A 17,638-nucleotide genomic window follows, 5' to 3' on the forward strand; every position below is an offset into this window, starting at 1 on the left:
CCAGCCTTTCTGAACAGGGACTGACCTTCATCTTCTCGAGGCGGCTGTGGCTCAGTTGGTAGAGTCGTCGTCACTCAACTGGAAGGTCGAGGGTTTGATCTCCAGCTCCTGCAGCACCTTCGGCAAGACACTTAACCCCAAATTGCTCCCACTACTTCGACGGTGGCATATGAATATGTATGTATGGGATTAGTTATTTCTGATGGATGATACTACATAGTGATCTCTACCATCAGGGTGTGAATGTGTAGGTGTGACATGTGGTGTAAAAGCGATTTGAGTAGTCAGAAGACTAGAAAAGCGCTATATAAACTCAAGTCCATTTACCATTCTGTACATACACACTTTTGGTACCTCATACAGCAGAGCTTACAAACAAATCTGCACTATTCCTTTAAATATTCCTACATAAGAAGAACCAGCAAAATAAGTTTTTCTTCTTTGGTATAAGCTTCCACTATATACAGTTCTAAGAAACAGCTTGGTTCAAATTGTCTTTCTCTTTTTTAGTCTCTTTTTGGTCTTTTATATCCTCACTGGCTGCAAAAAATACTGAACTGGTTGATCTCTGATCTTCCGATCTTGCTACATGTATTGTTTTGGTTTCTGTCTGTGTAGATATTGAAATGTAAAGTTATGTCCTGTTTATTTTACCCAGCAAGAGATTTGAACATGTCGCTTCCCACCCACCACACAGCTTTATTCACAGTTACCTCATTTATAGATAACGATTTAAATATGATTTCAAACACACTGCATCACTGTGCTGTTCAAACTTGAAATCGAATTAAGGATGACCATCTGCGGTTTCAAATTCACCCAACAGGGGGAGTCATTCCATCACAAAAAACTGCAGAGTTAATGAATAAATAAAGTCATATTCATTATTTATAGCTGCTTTTGATGTTCAGTGAAACATTAAATTAAAATGAAACAGATATAATGTTTGATTGTGGTTGATGAAGATCTGAAGGAAGGAGGAGGAAAATATGACAGAAAATAAAAGGAGGAAAGGAATGATGTAAACGAGGGAAGAGGAGGAGATGTTTCTCTTCAGTTGTGAGACACGGAGGAGGTTTGTGGAGGATCACATTCTCTCCGGCTCAGACTAAGAGCTGCTTGAATCATCGCTCTGATCCTCCTCCTCTCAGACAGAAAGAGGAGGAGGAGGAGGAAGAGGAGGATGTGCGACTGCTTTTCAGTCCCAGATTCTATAACGACAAGAAACAACCCAGAAGTCAAGGAGAACACACATCCGTTCCTCAGGACGGCTAGAAGATGCGGGATGCTGACATTTGGTGAGTTTTTAGTGTTTATGTTCAATACCAGCTTCAACAGTTTGACTAGAGCATTAACAATAATGGAGTCTCAGAAAGGGCAAGATGATTGCTCACCAAGTGGGACAGACATAATTCATGTTCACTAACAATCTTTTTTATTTCCTTCAAGCTCTGAATATTTTGGAAGAAGATGAGTTCTTCATAAGAAGATGATTTAGAATTTGGAAGTATCAGTTGCTTTTATTTCTGACAGAATTTTTTTATTTGGATGCTGATTCATCAAAAAGACTGTTGACCATTGGACACAGATACTGGGGTTTTGCTGCAGGACAATGTTGTAGCTTCAGCTTTTTCACCAAAAGAAAATGGAGTCTGAAAGAATTTCTGGACAAAAATAAAATGAAGTTTGGAAACAGTTTGAACTTTTTAACATGCAGATGACAAAGTTGGGAACCAGGTTTGCTATTTGAAGGTAACAAAGATGAAGTTTGGAGGCAGTTTGTGCACCCTGAACGTTGGCGGCCGCAAGTTTTCCTTCTCAGCAGAGCTGATGAAGCGCCTCCCTCTCAGCAGACTTAGCCGACTGCATCGCTGTGTGTCGGAGAGCGAGCTACTGGAGCTCTGTGACGACTATGACCATGACAGGAATGAGTTTTTCTTTGACCGGCACTCTGAGGCCTTCAGCTTTATTATGCTGTATTTGCAGCATGGGAAGCTACGCTTCGTGCCTCACATGTGCGAGCTGTCCTTCTACAACGAGATGCTGTACTGGGGCCTGGAGAGTGGTGACCTGCAGCCCTGCTGCCAGCGACGCCTCGATGACCGCCTGTCTGACTGTTTTGTCCACTTCTTTCCTGAGGAGGAGCCACGGGGCCCTGAGGAGCCCGAGAACCACTGGTTGGAAAGGATGAGAAGGACCTTTGAGGAGCCCACATCTTCACTGGTGGCACAGATCCTTGCCTCTGTGTCCATGCTCTTCGTGGTCATCTCCATGGTGATGCTGTGTGCTAGCACCTTACCAGACTGGAAAACCCCCGAGACCCTGGACCAGCACAGGTAGGACCTGCCTGAGCTTACCTGAGGATAAGGACGATGCAAACAACCATTCAAACACACATATTCACATGACTAGAAACCAGCACGCTTACAATGATCTAGCATGTGCTGCCTCAACAGCTTCAGTGCTCCTTGGCATTCTCCAAGTCTCTGAACTGTTCTATACTCCACCAAAAATATAAACATTATAGTTTAATGGTATTGGAGAGTACTGTCTATCAAGCAGGTATTAAGCTGAGTTTAATACATCATCATAGTGTATGATCTGCATCCTTTTCATCTTTCTCAAAGCTTTCAGTAAGCCCTCCTAACCTACAGATGAGGGCATTGTTAATGTTAAGAGATTCCTCATGTTAAGAAATACATGCCAGTAAAATGTTCTCCACAGTGCAACAGATCCCTACTCTGTAGGAGTCAAACATTCAAGGATGTTTTTCCCTTTATGTCTGTAAAAAATGGGTGTTGTGCTTCAACGTGTGTGTTTCTATGTGTATGTTTCTTTTGCTATCCATTAATGCTTTAGGCTCCATTGAAACCTGTTGATGCTTCACAGTTATTGAAGTTATCACCTCAAGTACCAAGAACAGAACAGAGTTTGGAACAATATTTCCACAAGGTAATGAAAATAATTTGCAGAGACTGTTCAGAGACTCTGAACAAATAATTTTCCAGACTGCACTTTTTCTTCTCCCAAGTCCAAGAAGAGTGACCAAAAAAAAACCATGATATAACAGAGGTCCAATTTAAATAAATGAAAAATAACAGAACCTCTGGACTGTAAGGCAATGGATTGATGTGGACTGGACTTAACTGAACCAAACTGGACTGTACTGGACTTAACAAGGCAGAACTGGACTTGAATAAACTAAACTAAACTGGATTGGACTAAAGTGAGCTGGACTGAACTGAACAGCACTCGAATGGAATAATTAATGACTGAACTACACTCTGCTGGTTTAAACTGGATTGAAATGAAAGACTGGACTGGACTACACAAATCTGAACTAAACTGGATTTGACAGGACTATTGTTGACTGAATAGGACTGGACTTCATATTATAAGGCAGGAACTGGATGCACTAGACTAAAAATGATTTAAATGGACTGTACTGGACATACAGGACTACACTGGGGTGAACTGAGCTAGACTCAAACTGAACGGTACATGGAATGTAATGAACTTGACGTTATATTATTGAACTTCATTGAATTGAACTGTGCAGGATGATCATTTAAATTTAGGAAGAAAAAAAACTTTGCCATGCAAGGTCAACCAACAATCTGCTTTTAGATACTTTTTTTGTGAACCGCTGGTTACGACCGGAACCATGAAGGTCTTACGTTTCTCCCATAGAGCCATAGTGACGTCACTTGTCTGTTAGTACAGGAGGCTTTGGAGTCCCATTGATGGCGTTCGCATTTTCAGTCAGCATTAAGACAGGCTACGAGCTTGAGTTAAGGCGGGGTTTCACAAAAACATTACATGGGGCCCATCTTTCAAACTCTTATCCTTCACATGATCAAAACGGATAATTTATCAAAAACTTCATCACCCCGTACAGTGTGTGTTGATCAAGACATGAGCTAATCAGACCTGTTTCGTTTTCTGAACCAGGCTGTAAACATGTTAATCTCTGCTGTAAAAACAGGATTTTTGACTGGGGCGAATGTTTGCTGCAGCCAGCCTCTAGTGGACACTCCAACAAACTACATGATTTTGCACTTCCTCATCAGTTTCATTTTTCAACACCAGAAGTTGCCTCTTGGTCGCTCCCAGAGGTTATGTTAGTCATCTGATGATATAGTTTTTTAGATTATTCTGAACTAAACTGAACTGGATTAAATTGATGGAACGAGCTTGGCTTAACTGCTGTAAACTGAGTGGGAAAGGATTGGGCTGTTTGGCAGAAATGCAGCTTGCAAATGTTTTTTCACTATTATCATGAAGTTGCCTCTGTCTCTCTCGCCTCTCTGATTGGTCCTTGTCTCCTCTCTCTCTACTTTCTCTGATTGGTTCTTTTCTCTTGTTTATATTGCCTCTCTCTGATTAGTATTTGTCGTTCTATCCTCCATCTGACTGCTCATTGTCTTTCTCTTTCCTGCAGGATCATTGAAGCGGTGTGTATCGGTTGGTTCACAGCTGAGTGTATCATCCGTTTCCTTGTCTCTAAAGATAAATGTGAGTTTGTCCGTCGTCCTCTGAACATCATCGACCTGCTGGCCATCACACCGTACTACATCTCTGTTACTGTGACAAATCTAACAGGGGAGAACTCACAGTTGCAGCGGGCCGGAGTTACTCTGCGCGTCCTTCGCATTTTGCGTATCTTCTGGGTGATCAAGCTTGCACGTCACTTCTTGGGTTTGCAGACACTTGGCCTGACGCTGCGACGCTGCTACCGTGAGATGATGATGCTGCTGATTTTTGTTTTTGTTGCAATGGCAATCTTCAGCGCACTGGCACAGCTGCTGGAGCACGGCTTGGACCTGGAGTCTGGAAACCAGGCCTATGCCAGCATCCCTGCTGCCTCCTGGTGGGTGATCATCTCCATGACAACTGTTGGGTACGGGGACATGTACCCAGTGACCGTTGCAGGACGCGTGCTGGGTGGCCTCTGCGTAGTGAGTGGCATCGTGCTGCTGGCACTGCCCATTACCTTCATCTACCACAGCTTTATCCAATGCTACCATGAGCTCAAGGTGCGCTCTGCCCGCTGCACCCATAGCCTGTCTGCTGAGTTCATCCACTGAAAGCTGCTGAGATGTAGAAGTAACATGGAGTTTAACCTCCAGAGACAGAGGCAATATGGAGGAAAACGCCTGACTGCTGTGATGGAGGAGCAACATGGAGTTCATTGACTCAATGGATTTTGAAGCATCCTGAAGATCTCAATGTCTAACAAACTCCAAAACCAAAACAAAAAAGCTCCACATCAGGTCCAACAAAGACTTTTAAAACTTTTGTTTTGACATCTGAGGAGCTTGTATGTTTGATCCATTCTGCTCAGGATTGTTTTAGTGGTAGATGTCTTAGTTTGAATTTCTAAATAGCTTCCTCTGAAGTCAGAGGACTATTATCTGACAGGAGCTATTGGCGAACGATGTTGAGCACAATTCCTTAAAGGAGTTATTAAAGTAAAAAAAAGCTTGCATATCCACTGCATATATGAAGTCTCCAGCATTAGGAATGGACTGCTTACATGATGGTTTTCTGCAGCAAGACGTCAACACATTTGGAAAGAGAGAGTTGTTGAAGAGGAGCAAATGGTTGGCAAATCAAATCAAGTTCTTAAAGCCTTACAGTCAATCAGGTTAATTCATTAGCTTGAATAAGCTATATACTCTTGGGTTTTCCACAAAGTGAGATTATTTTTGTGGTGGTGTCTGACTTCAATTGTTCATTCATCAGAATAAAAAAGCAAAAAAACTAATTGTGGAACGTGACAAACTCGCCACATGCTTGTGTGAAAATCCAGTGAGGTAGTGGAAGAGTAACTTAAAGAAACCAAGCTTCTTGCCACAACTTCAATCAGAATCCCTTCAGGCTAAAGCCAACAACAACTCTGACCCCTTTGCAATTGTCAACTAAATAATGTATAATAAACAAGGCTATATCAATCTCAGTGTAGCTAAATCTCACAACATCATACAATATCAATACAATATTACATCACCGAAAAGCTTTAGCAGAAACTTCTTAAACATCTACAGAAGGATGTCATTCTAAACAACTTGTTGCAGGTTGTAATTATGTTTTTTCTTGCTTTAAAATGAGTTTTAAATATGGGGCCTGACGGAGAATATTTGGCTTTAGGAGAAAGCCTCAACTGGACACTTCAGGAACTGCAGTTATTTTGCACTTCTGCTTTGACTTTCATTTTCAAATGGCTTAAACTCTTTCAATAGTCCAAAATGAACCCAGAGAAAACGGGATGATATTAACTGTATTTTATTTTCAGGGTGAAGTCTTGTTTATGTTTTCAAAAAGAAATCACTTTAAGAAAAAGGCCAAACATTCACAACTGTTTTAACTATTTCAAGTTAAAGTAATGAATTTAGACTTAAACTTAGAAGCTTAAGAAGCTTCAGACAATCAGGTTATGACCATGTATCACATCTATTAACAAATGGTAAATGGACTTGAGCTTGCATAACGCTTTTCTAGTCTTCTGACTACTCAAAGCGCTTTTACATCGCAAGTAACACCCATTCACAACCACTATTAACAAATCCCATTTATTCACATTTATACGCCGCCGGCGAAGCAGTGTGAGTAACAAAAAGTGTCTTGCCCAAGGACACATCGGACATGTGGCTGCAGGAGTTGGGGATTGAACCCCCCAACCTTACGGTTGAGAGAAGATCGACTCTACCATTGAGCCATAGACACTTATAGATAGTCATTTATAGTCCCTGTGATGTTTGTGTTGACATTAAGATGACTGAAGTAGGCGGGGTTATGACATGCTCCTGTAGCCATATGTTGATGTGTCCTTGGGCATGATAATGAACCCCAAGTTGCTCCCACTGCTTCGGTGGCAGCGTATGAATGAGTATAAATGGGATTAGCTAATACACAAGCTTTGAGTGGTTGGAAGAAAAAAGGGCTATACAAGCTCAAGTCCACATACCAAGTCCATCCCTCCATCCTCCTGTGTAAACTTGATGTTGTAAGGTGCACAGTGAAAGCTTCCACTTCCTAAGATCATGTGTTAACCCAGGTGTCATCATCCACTAAACAAAAAATAAAGGGCTCTGTTCTCTGCTACCTCCACAGAGATCGGTTGCTATTGGAAACCCAGGTGAGCTCATGGAACAGCCATGCTTCTCTGTGCCCTCACTGTACTGAAAGTAAGTGGAGTTCAAACTGTTCTTCTAATCAATGCGGTCCACAGTCTTCTCAGAAGGTCCAATAATCACTTCCATGCACATCCAGCAACATACAAATCAACATGAGAAACACTGAAGACCTAACAAGCCAGATAATAGCCCTGTTTCAACCAAGCAAATTGGTACAATATGGCAAATGCGTTTCCACAGCCGACCATACCCATAGCGGGGTGTAAGCCAAACAGTGTTAGCGGCATTAGCAACGTCACATCATAACAGCGCGACACAATGTAGCCAATAAATTAAACAAAGAAGACCAAGACACAGAAAACACGGGATATTTAAACATTGTGCGATTTGTTTTTGTCCTTCATAACCACTGTGATTCTATCCTTTAGGGTGGATCGGTACGCTTGGCACCACAACAGAAGTGTATTAAAAAAGTAGGACAGTGCAGAGCAGTTATTTTGGGATTCCCAACTTTGGAAGGTGGAAATGCTAATAAAGGCGTACCATACCGAACCAAACTGCTGGGTGCTGACTTCTTGAGTGTTCTGTTATTATAATAAAACACAGCAAGCTGAATTAATTGTCTGATATTTTTATGAAAAAATCTTCAAATGACACAGACAACAACAGGGCAAAGAGGTAAAGTTTAGTGACTGTTAGCAAAATTGATGCCTAGCAGACAGCTTGTGGCTTTGAAAGTGATCATGCCTCGACACAGGCACTTACTAAAAGCAGGCCCAATCCCAATCTCCACACTCATGGACTCTGGTACTCCGAGGGGTGTTTATAGGTGTTTAAGGACTGAGGGCTGATGTCAAATCTGTGTTTGGATCTCTGTTGCAGACTTTTCAAAATGTCATCCTTTCTGCAGAAACTTATCTGGGGTTTTCCCAAGGTTCTTAGAAAAATATGTGAATCGTGAAACATGGTTGTCCCAAACCCCAACTTAAACAAAGAAAGCATGAATAGAGTAAATACATTAGAAATGTAATAGTAAGAGACAGCATCTAGCAACCAACTATTGGTGGTTGCATTTTAAATGTTTGTGGAATAGTTTGTTTTCAGTCAAATGTCCTAATAGAAGGATTTATTTGTTGACTAGCTGTAAAATATCAACAATGTGAACTAGGTTATGGTTATGGTTTTCTTTCTTTTTTTAAATGTTAATGCGTGTTTCTCACTGCAATGTGTAACGTTGTAATAGTGTGTCCTATTGCGCTCAAGTTTTAAGGCGAAATTGGGTTGGGTCAAAGACTTCTCTTTGGCCTTCTTCTTACAGGACTTCACATGAAATGTTTTCTTATAGCTCCCTCCTCAGGATCTTTTACAGATGTTGGAGTCACCTCTGGACCATTTGGATACTCAGGGGTTAAACAAGCAGTCTGTAACTGGATCTGTTCCCACTGGCTTAACACCCTCCATAGTTTCCACAGTAACAGCAGACTAAGAGACAGGAAGTTGAGGCGTTGGAAATTTGGTTTTGAATGTCAGGAAGCTGAAGTGTGACTTATCTCACTGAGCACTACTCTTCTATTTATTCTTCTGCTTTTTTGTGAAACACTGCTGGGTTTAAACAGAAGGACACTATACACCAGCTCTGTTTAACCACTCACACTTTCTTTCTCTCTTTCTTGAACTTTTTCCTTGGACTAAATGACTTGATTTGTAAATCATCCTTTTATTTCTGCAATAAGCTTGTAATTTTTTATTAAAAGATTAGATCTTTGTGAGAGTCCCACTCAACCCAACATCCAACCTAACCTGTTCTCCCAATCCTAATAATCAACAGTGTTTAGAAAATGTTCCAGATTTTGTTTTGCCAATAAAATGTAGAACGTGCTAAAGAACAAAATATCTGCATTCATGAAACATCTGCACACCTGATGAGCACACATCAGTTCTTAACCAACAGGCTCGTACCTGTTTGGTAATATTTGCATCAGAAACTCCTCCAATAAACCATATAAAGCACATCCCTATAAAAACATTTCTATATTGAATATATTTCATACCTTACCAGAATAATGGCAAAGAAAAGAAACTCCACAGCAACTGCAAAGTAAGTTACTCCAACACTAAGTGAAATGGTTCTCTACTGCTGTGGATTTATATTGTTTTTTACTTGTGGGGATAAACAAATTGATGTTTTTCTTTCTTAATTAACTACACAGCTATCTTTTTATTTAAGAAAAACCGGACTGTTTCCTTGATTTAATGAGATAATTAGACTTGCTTGGGCGAAAATGTACAAAAAAAAAAAAAAAATTCAGCCATCTTTCTGAATTAATGAGTGATTAGGAAGAATTGCCTCATAAGCTTTCTAAAGCTGTTTTGACACATGCTTTTCTAGAAAATTTCAGAATAGCCTGCCCCTGAGATTTTCCTGAGTTACTTGCACACGTCCCACACAGCGTGAAGTTTCCACTTTGGGCAGTAGGGGTGGGGGTGTAAAAGTGATGCTGTGAAAATCCAAGATTGAAAGCAGCAGAGTCTTAATCACTATAATATCAGTTTATGGCTTTTATATCAATACTCCATTTAATGGACATAAAAAGTACATAAAGTACATAATCAGAAGTAGTCTCAAAACATAAACGTCATCCCCTTACTGGCGTTAAATTCCCAGAATAATTCCTGCTTCACACAACCACTGGTTTTCAGAATGATGGACCTAAATGCAATACTTAAGAGGTTCATAGTAAAAACAGAGATTGTTCATTCAGTCCAGGTCGGTGCACAGAAAATCCACACAAAAAAAAAAATGGACGGGTTGACACACAAGGTGGGAAACACCAGAAGAAGAAGCCTGAAGAAGGATGGAGACAACAAAATAAAACAGGAATTGAACAAATGATAACACAAGCAACAAAATACATGACCTTAATGAGACTGAGTATAGTGTTCATACATCGGCTCACCCTGACTTTCCACAAAATCTGATTCAGGGGCTGGCAGAAAAAAAGGTCTGTATATAATATCATGTTGAAAATATTTGCTGTTTACGTTCACACATGCAGTTTACCCCGGAAATGTTAGGACATTTTCTGGAGTTTTGTGCATGTGTGAAAACACCAGAACTATTTTCAACAGGTTTTGCTGTACTGGAAATGAATGCACAATCACAGCTTCATACCTCTTAATACTCCTATAGATCCCTATATTATTCACAATCAAAATGTATGGCTAGCAATATTTGGTGTAAAATGGATCTTATAAATGCAAATAGGTAATTGTTACCATACAATGCTTTTTTGTGGTAAATATGTTTTCAGAATTCAACTCCCTTGTCAGTGCTGTACCAATACATTTATACCGTGAAGCAAAAAAAAAAAATCTATCTCTTTATCCACACCCTTCATGAATTTAACTCATTTTCATCCTAAAATGTCTTATAATAAGGTATATTCTAAGACTTTCTATGCTGCTATAAGTTTTATATAATAATACTTTATGTTTTTGACTAACTGACAGTGTTAAAACTTCTACATAAAACAAAAGAGTGATGAATCATTTCAACAATTTGGGTGAATTTCTAAGTTTAGATTTGGCTTTGAGAGCCTTGAATGTATAAGTGATATTGAGACAACAGAGCATCTCTGTTTCATGCTCTCATACCCAGTTCTGTAAACATTTAATGGAATGGTTATACAGCAGGGTATATGCAGGTATTGTTTTTTCAGTCTCTATGGTTTAACCACCTCCAAATCCCCTCTGATTCACACCAATGATTGACTGACAATACTCAGCAGTGTGTTGTAATTTGTTTCCTAGGATTGTGAAGGGATGACCCTGCCTACTCTGTATCTAATTGGCTAGTACACACTTACTAAATATGCAAGAGTATCCTTAAATGTCACTGTTTAGAACACAGGCTGTTTATTCTCTGTTGGACGGGCCACTAAAAAAAAAACATTTGGGGGACAATTAAGAGTAAAGTACACTTCTTTGGACCCCACTACACCAATGGTTATACAGCAAAACAATAACAAAACATATTAGGCTATGGATCATATTAGAAATCTTTCTGGTGTATGATAATAGACAAAAGTCTAAAATAATGGTCATAGTTTGGCTCATTATGGCCAAATTCTGCATTCACAAAGCTAAATTTATAAGACATCCTTTTATGCTTCTTTATCAATATTCAACTTTAGAATGAAAAAAAAAACGTATTTATTTTTTTGCTGGATTTGATTCCGCCCAGGCGGATAATGGACGCCCATCGGTCGCAGGTCCTTGCACACTGCTACGACGTCATCACGCAGCACAGTCAAGTGTCGTCAGTAGGAGCGAGCCCAGCAGCAAACAAGTGTATCTAAGATTACAGGTTAAATATCGGTGTGTCTGTGTTTTACCTGAGTCAAACATGTACTACAAACTAAATGGAGTAACGCAGCGGCTCACCGGTGCTCCTGCCGCCGCCTACTGCCCGCAGGTAAACCGCCATTACCGCATGACCTTGTTGGTACCGGGAGGAGGACAGCTGCTAATGCTAACGCTAAGCAGAACCAGTTCCCACTGAGGTCTAAGGATCTGTTGTGTTAAGTTATCTGTCATTTTACCCATGGAACATATGAAATCTACTAAAAACAAACTATAGTCTTTGTTGACGTTGTTTCACATTTTATGTGAATAATGAAATTCAATAAACAGCAGATGATGCTCTTGTCAGTCTATCTACTAAAAAAAAGATCAGATTAAATTTTATCTCATCAGTATTATACATATATCTGATAATTGATCAATCTGAAACACATAATAAAATTGAGTGACAAAAGATGGAAAATAGATGTCAATACTGGCCATTTACAACTCTGTTTTTGCACATTTACATTTAATCTTTCATATTTTAGACTAGTAATGTTTAGTTAAACCCTGGTTCTATATATTCTCATTCTTAGTTTTGATATTTTTAGTACTTATTTACTTTGTATTTAATATTATATTGTGTTTATTTGCTAATATTGTGTGTTTGGACAACCTGCTGCTGTAACGCCACAATTTCCCAGTTTGGGATCAATAAAGTAATTCTATTCTAGACGGAGGACAGTAGAACAGACGTAAAGGCTCCTCTCAGTATCATCTTAACCTTCCTCTCACTCTCAGGGTCTGCGTCCCACTATCCCAGCCGTCAGCCCTCCTATGACCTTTGCAACTCCAACCAAGCTGGTGTCTGAAGCAGGAAGTCAAGTGGAATATCTGGGAGCCAACAAAGTCCCCCATCTCCAGAAGGCCTTTCAGGTAATTACCATTCTTTCATTCTACTAGCTTAGGTTATAGTTTAATATTAAAGATAGTCTTTGTATATATTCATTTTGCTTTACTATAACATAGTTTAAACATAGTTTTTGAAAAAACAACATAATCTGCTTATCTTACTTCCCTTCCATTCTCTTATCCACACACACACACACACACACACACACACAAACCTGCAGTTCTCCTTTGTTTTTACACAGCAGCTTGTCCTGCCTTGCCATATTCTGTAGTCTTTTAATTGTGTTTTCAACAATAGTCACCAGCACTAGAGACCATCGAGTACATTACCCACCTTATGAAATGTTTCAATCAATATTCAATTATCACATCAGGGGATCTGAACTATTGATGATGGCGTGTATGATGTAATTGCAGAAAATATTTGAAAAACAGCATGAGAAGGAATGGTTTTTAAAACAAGACCATAATCATTTTATTTACAGGAGAGAAATACTATCAGTGGACCTCTCACTATCTTTTTTTCCTCAACTCTCACAGCCAAAAATATACCCGGGCGACTAGTCGAGGTATCTTGCCTAAAGAAATGTATAAATACAAAAACGACATTATTTAAGTGGATAAACAAGATACCACCATAACAGAAGGGTTTAATTGACAGTAACTAACTTAATGTTTTTCAAATAATTATTTCCAACTAAGTTATTTGATTGGACAAGAAACATTCCATAGGTCCTGAAAAAAGGTACATTATCACCAGGACTTTTAACTACGTGTATCACTTCTCAGCCAGGTGTTCTGAGTACTGTTAAATAATATTACAGCAGACAGTCTTAGTCTGTATTTATTAAACTGATACCCCAAAATCACACAACCAAAACATGCATGAAAGACTGAAGCAAACATACGGTGTACATGTATAGAAAAAGGTCTGTTCTGCTAACACACGTTTACACAAAATGTTTGTGTTGCTATGCAACAGTCCTGTGTCAGTACATTAGGGAACTAATGATGATCGAATTCTAAACTAAAGAACAATATGATGTTGGTAATAACTTTCTGCTAGCTGCTTGCTGGACTATAACAACAATATCACACTTGAGGATGCGAATGTCAGCATGTGTGAATATCTTTAAAGCATGTCCTGTGGCCTCGTGCCTAGACATCAGCCATGATGATATTCACAACCACATCACGACCTCAAGTGTGATTCTGCTTTATTTGTGTTAACTGAGGTGTAAAGTACTGACTGGACTTTGTTCTCCTGCATATGGCGTATTAATACAAAAAAAGAGGAGATGGAATCACTTTCCTTGGTGCCTAGTTGTCTGTGTCTTTTGTCTTGTGGCTTAAAATAAGAATTCATAATTTATACAATTAGCTGAAGTCCTTTTTGGAGTTGATCTTTAATAATACAGACCCTTTCGGTTGTCAAAGACATATTAGACACTCCCCTTGTGCTGTCATGAAAGCTATATACTGTTATATCACATGGTCAATTAGCAGAAGTATAGTTGTAAGTTTGTTAAAGGGATGTTCAGACAAGGAAAGGTTTCAAAGCAAGAGGTAGGATGACAGAGTGAAATAGTCCTTCCTTCTGACATTAGGAAAGATAGTTCATTATGGATATTAGGTTACCAAGGTGCAAGGAAGTTGATGCCTTAGAAAGGGGAGCAAAGGCTTTTTTCAGCCCCAGGGCCAAGTGGAGTGCAGTGTCTATAATAGTGTGGCTAACATTCTAGTGGAGACGACTAAGAATAGTCACACAGACTATACCAAGAGCTTGGTTCAGAGCAGGGGGGATTCTAATTCACAAGGAGAAAGAGTCCTCAGGTCTAGGCTAGTTTCCCTCCAGAATGTACAATGTAAAATATTCTTATCTTTAGCCCCGTTTCCACCAAGCGGTCCGGTCCGGTACACATTTATTGGCGTTTCCATAGTCAAAAGTTGGGAATGGAACCAAAATAAGGGATCCGTAACGTCCTACATTTTTGTTACCCTTCTGTTGGGGTGCCAAGGGTACTGATCTGACCCTAAAGAGTCTCTTTTGTTTACTGTGTCCCTGTTCTTGTTCTTCTTCATTGAACTTAATTAATAGCGGGCTGCTGTGATGTCACACTGTTACATAGCTGACTCGGCTATCTGCAGCTGGCTTACACTCCGCTTACCAAATAAGGGCATTGTTGGCTGTGGAAACGCAAGCAAGATCAGGGTTTACCGTACCAAACTGAACCAAACTTTACATTAGGGCTGTGCAATTAATTGAAAAGTATCAAAAACGACATTCAAAACCTCTAAGCGTCATAATCTTGTCCATGTCGATGATTTTGATTCGTTTCAGGGCAGAGTCACGCGACGACACGTCCAATCCTGGAAGAATGGAAGAAATGTTGGTCGTTTGGACACATTTTGTCTTTAGGCAAGACGACACCGAACAAAAAGAAGTCAAATATAAACACTGCACAAAAACTTGTTTGCAAGAAATGCAGGTTATGTATTTTCTACTGTTTTAGAGAAATTCTATTTTAAAACTAAAATGTGTCATTTTCATTTCAAGCGATGCTTTGATTTCAGTTTGAAATATTCAATAAATAACCACAAAATAGTTCATCAGATATTCACTCTCGTGTAGTTTAACTTATTCATGAAAGCCCACATCTTGTACAACTGCGTTTCATTTCCTTTCTACTGGCAAGGTAGTATGTCAGTGCTTAATCCCACAACAACCATCTGACAATTCTCAGGATGCAATGTCCTGGACAACAAACAACAAACTTCAGTGAGTGGGTGTAGCCCACCACACCAGACCAGCTACTCAAGACAAGAGTCACTGGGAGCCACAAATCACAAAAAATAAAAGAGCTGTCTGGACTTTCTAGAGAAGACATTTATTGCATTGTCACTAGAAACTCACATACTAGTTAATGATTTTATTGAACAGGTCTTTGTTTGGGTGATGATGTATGAGACCCGCTGTTTCATGCATGCAATGATTTTTTCACATCTGTCATATTGCATCACATCATTGTCCCAAACTTCTCCAACTACATTAAAACCTATTGTTTCTTTATATAAGCAGACAATAAAAGTCATGGACCACAAACCTATGAGATGTCATCACTGCGGCATTTAAAAAAAACACAACATTTTCACCTTTGACAATTTTATGAACTTTAGTAATCTTAAACTGTTTTTTAAATGTGTAAATAATATAATAATAATAATGTGTCACCACTGTTCTCTGAATTAGCCATTAGGCGTCAGAGCTCTCGTAGGGCAGTCACACGAGCCTCCATCAACGGTGATTGTCTTGTCCCAATGTACAAGACATCTTTTGGCCAGTCTGCTTTCTCTGCAAAGGGGGCAAAACTTTGGCGCTCTCTGCCCACTGGCTTAAAATTAGAGAGCAACAGTAATTCTTTTAACAGAGGACTCAAACAATGGCTAAAATAAAAAAAAAACAGTGCTCACATGAACAGCTTCTGACTGGTTTATTGTTTGATCATGCTGCCTTTGCTCTACAGTCTAAGTGTATTCATTTATTCTCTCCTTATTATTTTTCTCTGTATTGCTTTTCTCCCTATCTTAATTGTTTTCCTTTCAAAAGCCTCCTGTGGACCGGTGTTGAGAACTAGCATGCTTGCTAAAACACTTAAACAATGCATCTGGTTCGTCCAATGTATCTGTGATGTCCATGCCAAATAGAGTCTATTATTAAGTAACCTATATCTCTCTTTCTGTCAGATGTCTGACGGGATCCCAGTCCACCTGAAGAGGGGTGTCATGGATAAGCTGCTCTACCGGACCACCATGGGTCTGACTGTTGGGGGGGCGCTTTACTGCCTGGTGGCGCTCTACATTGCCGCTCAGCCCAGAAAATAGTGAGGCTGCAGAGTTGCCTCCCTCCGATTGGTCAAGACGTTTTTTGAAAGCTGGCTGACAGACGACAAGGTGTTCATCCACCATTAATGTTTCCTGGCTAAGCTTTCAGAGACAGACAATTTACAGAGCTCTAAAATAAATATTTTGTACAGAAAAGGTATTATTGATGTGAAGAAATGACATTAAAATTTATTTTGTTTTAAAAGAATCAATTTGTCTTTCTGGGTTAATTCATGATTTCCAGGTAACTGTAGACCAATGAACAGCAAAGGATGTGAGCTGCATACATGATTTCTATCAATCTCTGCTCCAAATACATTAAGACTATTTTAGTCTTGTTTTGATCACTATCCAGAGACCTCACAATGGGATACAATGCCCCTAAACATTCTTTCAGACTGGTCTGAATTTAGATTCATCTGTGTCATGTTATTCTCATAGTAAATATCTTTCCCCAAGCTGCTAACAAAAGAGTTTCTTCCTGTGTTTGAGGGGATCCACTCTTTGAGTACTGATCCTCTCCTTATTATCTCTTCTAGTCAGTCTCATATTGTTGGATTCAGTGGGTTTATGGAGGATTAATTGTTCCATCAGTTCTTACATAACAGACCTCAGATCAACTTTCCTGGAAGACCAGTCTGAGAATTACAAGTTGTTATTTCTATTCCAGCTTTGTTTGTATGTGGCAGAGTAGTGAATGTTCATCTGCTGTCTGACTGCAGTCAGTCTATAGATTAAAAACCTGTGAGCACTGACACATTTTACCTTACATTCACTCTGATCTATAATTCTACAATTAATTTAACAGATGCTTTACGTCCAAAGCGATGTACGTCTCTTCACTAAGCTGCAGACGATAACAGTGCAGTGAAATAATTTGATGGAACAGAGTTGGTTTGAAGTAGCCCTGATACGCACACCTGAGCTTACCTATTATTGAGCAGCACCATCTTGTGGTAATTTAGGGAAGCTATTCATCCCTTGTATTATTGAAGTTCAGCTATGTAGATCTCAACAGTTTAGCCACACATAAAAAACTGAAACTGGTCCTCAATAAGACGGCAATAAAAGTGCCCGCCATCCCAAACACACACACACACACTGACACACACACACCCCGATTCACACATATAGTCTCAGACAAAAATTATCCAAACATTGTGTAATGTGTCATATCACTGGCGCTGTTGCCATGGAGACACTGACGGGATGCTGGAGGTGAGGCGTCATGGTAACAGATCTCACACTCACTACAAAATGAGAAGCTATTGAGGCCAAAAACTGAGGTCTCTGATCACATAAACCTTGCCTTACTGTTTAAAATGTTGAGACTCCACATGTCAGGATAGATCAGATGGCCCATT

General features: G+C 39.6%; 3 protein-coding genes across 3 annotated transcripts in view; all 3 read left to right on the forward strand.

Annotated features, from left to right (window-relative positions):
- Positions 1–15,216, forward strand: part of LOC132975962 (uncharacterized) — a 42,130-nt gene extending 26,914 nt beyond the window's left edge. The window contains exon 6 of the transcript XR_009673345.1: positions 14,083–15,216. The gene's annotated coding sequence lies outside the window, so the exon portion shown is untranslated. The remainder of the gene's footprint in view (positions 1–14,082) is intronic.
- LOC132975961 (potassium voltage-gated channel subfamily G member 3-like) lies at positions 323–5,466 on the forward strand. Its single transcript, XM_061040878.1, has 3 exons — positions 323–1,298; positions 1,450–2,336; positions 4,442–5,466. The coding sequence occupies exons 2-3, from the start codon at positions 1,762–1,764 to the stop codon at positions 5,085–5,087; spliced, it is 1,221 nt and encodes a 406-aa protein (XP_060896861.1). The 5' UTR covers positions 323–1,298; positions 1,450–1,761; the 3' UTR covers positions 5,088–5,466.
- Positions 11,419–16,482, forward strand: LOC132975963 (cytochrome c oxidase subunit 7A-related protein, mitochondrial-like). Its single transcript, XM_061040880.1, has 3 exons — positions 11,419–11,610; positions 12,282–12,416; positions 16,137–16,482. Exons 1-3 carry the CDS (start codon positions 11,542–11,544, stop codon positions 16,272–16,274), a joined length of 342 nt encoding a protein of 113 aa, XP_060896863.1. The 5' UTR covers positions 11,419–11,541; the 3' UTR covers positions 16,275–16,482.
- Positions 16,483–17,638: the final 1,156 nt, after the last annotated feature.

Source organism: Labrus mixtus, chromosome 6, assembly GCF_963584025.1.
Source record: "Labrus mixtus chromosome 6, fLabMix1.1, whole genome shotgun sequence".
Taxonomy (NCBI): Eukaryota; Metazoa; Chordata; class Actinopteri; order Labriformes; family Labridae; genus Labrus; species Labrus mixtus.

What these genes read in the sequence shown, in the direction of transcription:
- LOC132975961 (XM_061040878.1), top strand. Translation starts at nt 1,762, where the DNA reads ATGAAGTTTGGAGGCAGTTTGTGCACCCTGAACGTTGGCGGCCGCAAG. An exon ending in GAGACCCTGGACCAGCACAG is followed by an intron (nt 2,337 to 4,441) that starts GTAGGACCTGCC and finishes TCTTTCCTGCAG; the next exon opens with GATCATTGAAGCGGTGTGTA.
- LOC132975963 (XM_061040880.1), top strand. Translation starts at nt 11,542, where the DNA reads ATGTACTACAAACTAAATGGAGTAACGCAGCGGCTCACCGGTGCTCCT. An exon ending in CCGCCGCCTACTGCCCGCAG is followed by an intron (nt 11,611 to 12,281) that starts GTAAACCGCCAT and finishes TCTCACTCTCAG; the next exon opens with GGTCTGCGTCCCACTATCCC. An exon ending in ATCTCCAGAAGGCCTTTCAG is followed by an intron (nt 12,417 to 16,136) that starts GTAATTACCATT and finishes TCTTTCTGTCAG; the next exon opens with ATGTCTGACGGGATCCCAGT.